At 45.5% G+C, this 4,663-nt stretch overlaps 1 protein-coding gene across 1 annotated transcript in view; it reads left to right on the top strand.

Moving 5' to 3' along the window:
* Nucleotides 1-354: 354 nt before the first annotated feature.
* The window catches only part of LOC311116633 (leucine-rich repeat and transmembrane domain-containing protein 2-like), a gene marked incomplete at both ends in the record, with an annotated part of 36,796 nt that continues 32,487 nt past the window's right edge, over nt 355-4,663 (top strand). Inside the window, one exon of the mRNA XM_084191691.1 lies at nt 355-439. Coding sequence (XP_084047817.1) covers nt 355-439 — 85 coding nt within the window. The remainder of the gene's footprint in view (nt 440-4,663) is intronic.

The raw sequence follows: 4,663 nt of genomic DNA, 5'->3' as shown, positions 1-4,663 counted from the left end.
GAGTGAGTGTATTAGTCTCAAAACAAGTGTTTATATATGTACTGAACACACTACTGTGAGTGTGTCAAGTGCATCCATATGTCTACCCCAGGGTTGAGTATCTCTGTGTTCCAGTTATATTAACATCATCCTCTAATAGTAGATCTCTGTAACTCTCCACCCCAGAGTATCCCTATGCCCCCTTATGGTTCTCCATCTCTCATCTTCCAGGCTTTTACAAATATTATAACACTCTCTTCCTCTCTCCCCAGGGCTGAGTATCTCTTCCTTGCCCCTCTCCCCAGGAGGAGGCTGGCATCGGGGCGTCCTGATGCCAGGGCCCGTCTAGAGAGGGTGGACGCGGGACGCTCCGACATGCCCCACCCCCTTCACTCTGCTGGGCCCCCTGATTGGCGGAGCCAGGGGAGGACCTCGCCCACAACCACACCAACCAGACCTGGTGAGTCGATCATAGAGACAGAGGGACACTAATAGGAATAGACCAGACGAGTAGAACACAGAGCTAGAGAGATGAAGAGATGATACGAGTTGAATTTCAAGTACATGGCAAAGCGCATGTTATGTAAACACATACACCCACACACACATCAGGTTGTAGGGTTACAGCAGGATCTGATCTAGTCCATGATGAGTTAACAGGTTCTAGGGTTACAGAAGAATCTGATCTAGTCCATGAGGAGTTAACAGGTTGTAGGGTTACAGCAGGATCTGATCTAGTCCATGAGGAGTTAACAGGTTGTAGGGTTACAGCAGGATCTGATCTAGTCCATGAGGAGTGATCTAGTCCATGATGAGTTGACAGGTTGTAGGGTTACAGCAGGATCTGATCTAGTCCATGAGGAGTTAACATGTTATAGGGTTACAGCAGGATCTGATCTAGTCCATGATGAGTTAACAGGTTCTAGGGTTACAGCAGGATCTGATCTAGTCCATGAGGAGTTAACAGGTTCTAGGGTTACAGCAGGATCTGATCTAGTCCATGATGAGTTAACAGGTTCTAGGGTTACAGCAGGATCTGATCTAGTCCATGATGAGTTAACAGGTTCTAGGGTTACAGCAGGATCTGATCTAGTCCATGATGAGTTAGCAGGTTCTAGGGTTACAGCAGGATCTGATCTAGTCCATGATGAGTTAACAGGTTCTAGGGTTACAGCAGGATCTGATCTAGTCCATGAGGAGTTAACAGGTTCTAGGGTTACAGCAGGATCTGATCTAGTCCATGATGAGTTAACAGGTTCTAGGGTTACAGCAGGATCTGATCTAGTCCATGATGAGTTAACAGGTTGTAGGGTTACAGCAGGATCTGATCTAGTCCATGATGAGTGATCTAGTCCATGATGAGTTAACAGGTTCTAGGGTTACAGCAGGATCTGATCTAGTCCATGATGAGTTAACATGTTCTAGGGTTACAGCAGGATCTGATCTAGTCCATGATGAGTTAACAGGTTCTAGGGTTACAGCAGGATCTGATCTAGTCCATGATGAGTTAACAGGTTGTAGGGTTACAGCAGGATCTGATCTAGTCCATGAGGAGTTAACAGGTTCTAGGGTTACAGCAGGATCTGATCTAGTCCATGATGAGTTAACAGGTTCTAGGGTTACAGCAGGATCTGATCTAGTCCATGATGAGTTAACAGGTTCTAGGGTTACAGCAGGATCTGATCTAGTCCATGATGAGTTAACAGGTTCTAGGGTTACAGCAGGATCTGATCTAGTCCATGATGAGTTAACAGGTTGTAGCGTTACGGTCAGAGATATAGAACAGATCATAGGTGGACCTAAACCATACGGTCAGAGATATAGAAGAGAGATGTAGAACATGGTGGTTTAGGGTGACTGGTGGTTTAGGGTTGACCTATACCATACGGTCAGCCAGAGAGATGTAGAACATGGTGGTTTAGGGTTGACTGGTGGTTTAGGGTTGACCTGTACCATACGGTCAGCCAGAGAGATGTAGAACATGGTGGTTTAGGGTTGACTGGTGGTTTAGGGTTGACCTATATCATACGGTCAGCCAGAGAGATGTAGCACATGGTGGTTTAGGGTTGACTGGTGGTTTAGGGTTGACCTATATCATACGGTCAGCCAGAGACATGTAGAACATGGTGGTTTAGGGTTGACTGGTGGTTTAGGGTTGACCTATATCATACGGTCAGCCAGAGAGATGTAGAACATGGTGGTTTAGGGTTGACTGGTGGTTTAGGGTTGACCTATATCATACGGTCAGCCAGAGACATGTAGAACATGGTGGTTTAGGGTTGACTGGTGGTTTAGGGTTGACCTATATCATACGGTCAGCCAGAGACATGTAGAACATGGTGGTTTAGGGTTGACTGGTGGTTTAGGGTTGACCTATATCATACGGTCAGCCAGAGAGATGTAGAACATGGTGGTTTAGGGTTGACTGGTGGTTTAGGGTTGACCTATATCATACGGTCAGCCAGAGAGATGTAGAACATGGTGGTTTAGGGTTGACTGGTGGTTTAGGGTTGACCTATATCATACGGTCAGCCAGAGAGATGTAGAACATGGTGGTTTAGGGTTGACTGGGGTTTAGGGTTGACCTATATCATACGGTCAGCCAGAGACATGTAGAACATGGTGGTTTAGGGTTGACTGGTGGTTTAGGGTTGACCTATATCATACGGTCAGCCAGAGAGATGTAGAACATGGTGGTTTAGGGTTGACTGGTGGTTTAGGGTTGACCTATACCATACGGTCAGCCAGAGAGATGTAGAACATGGTGGTTTAGGGTTGACTGGTGGTTTAGGGTTGACCTACACCATACGGTCAGCCAGAGAGATGTAGAACATGGTGGTTTAGGGTTGACCTATACCATACGGTCAGCCAGAGAGATGTAGAACATGGTGGTTTAGGGTTGACTGGTGGTTTAGGGTTGACCTATACCATAAGGTCAGCCAGAGAGATGTAGAACATGGTGGTTTAGGGTTGACTGGTGGTTTAGGGTTGACCTATATCATACGGTCAGCCAGAGAGATGTAGAACATGGTGGTTTAGGGTTGACCTACACCATACGGTCAGCCAGAGAGATGTAGACCATGGTGGTTTAGGGTTCACCGTTTTTGGACTGCTTTTATAAGCTTGTAATGAATCAAAACAAATCCAGTAAACATGTAATGTAATTTACAAGTAATACTGCATATATAAACCAGCCTGACAACATGATTAAAAACACATCAACGATAGAGCAGCTAGTATTTTATAAAACGCTGTTTAGAGAATGTAATATTTCAAGACGCATTCTTTGTTTTTAATCAAAATGCCTTTCTCCGGCAAAACCATTTCCACATAGAAAAGCTTGCGCGCGCGCGCACACACACACACACACACACACACACACACACACACACACACACACACACACACTTGAGAGAATAGAAATCCCTGTCTGAATTCGGGTGGCATAGCAACGGATAAGGCGTAGATTACAGTTTGTGTGTGTTTTTGTGTTTGTATGTTTTAAGATATCTAGACAGCACGTCAAGGCCACCCCCTCCACAATGACTCACTGAGACTGGCTAGTCTGGTTGATTAAACACATTTCTGATTGCAATCACTACTTTTTACCAAATCCCTATGTGCCCTTGTCAAAAGTAGTGCACTATGTAGGGAATAGGGTGCCATTTGGGCCACATCACATAATGATTGGGAGCAGAATCAGTAGCTACCTCATTAGCACCCTCCTTCTATCTAACAAGTCTCCAAGAGGAACCTGGTTCATCAGTAGCACCCTCCTTCTATCTAACAAGTCTCCAAGAGGAACCTGGTTCATCAGTAGCACCCTCCTTCTATCTAACAAGTCTCCAAGAGGAACCTGGTTCATCAGTAGCACCCTCCTTCTATCTAACACGTCTCCAAGAGGGTCACACGCAAACACACAACTTAGAAAGATGGGGGGTTAGTGACATGGTTACCTTAGAAAGATAATAATAATAATAATAATATGCCATTTAGCAGACGCTTTTATCCAAAGCGACTTACAGTCATGCGTGCATACATTTTTGTGTATGGGTGGTCACATGGCTACCTTAGAAAGATGGGGGGTTAGTGACATGGCTACCTTAGAAAGATGGGGGGTTAGTGACATGGCTACCTTAGAAAGATGGGGGGTTAGTGACATGGCTACCTTAGAAAGATGGGGGGTTAGTGACATGGTTACCTTAGAAAGATGGGGGGTTAGTGACATGGCTACCTTAGAAAGATGGGGGGTTAGTGACATGGCTACCTTAGAAAGATGGGGGGTTAGTGACATGGTTACCTTAGAAAGATGGGGGGTTAGTGACATGGCTACCTTAGAAAGATGGGGGGTTAGTGACATGGCTACCTTAGAAAGATGGGGGGTTAGTGACATGGCTACCTTAGAAAGATGGGGGGTTAGTGACATGGCTACCTTAGAAAGATGGGGGGTTAGTGACATGGCTACCTTAGAAAGATGGGGGGTTAGTGACATGGTTACCTTAGAAAGATGGGGGGTTAGTGACATGGCTACCTTAGAAAGATGGGGGGTTAGTGACATGGCTACCTTAGAAAGATGGGGGGTTAGTGACATGGTTACCTTAGAAAGATGGGGGGTTAGTGACATGGTTACCTTAGAAAGATGGGGGGTTAGTGACATGGTTACCTTAGAAAGATGGGGGGTTAG

This window comes from Coregonus lavaretus (genome assembly GCF_964263955.1).
Source record: "Coregonus lavaretus genome assembly, contig: HAP1_SCAFFOLD_1238, whole genome shotgun sequence".
In the NCBI taxonomy this organism is placed as follows: domain Eukaryota; kingdom Metazoa; phylum Chordata; class Actinopteri; order Salmoniformes; family Salmonidae; genus Coregonus; species Coregonus lavaretus.
This window is presented reverse-complemented; position numbering and strand designations above follow the sequence as displayed.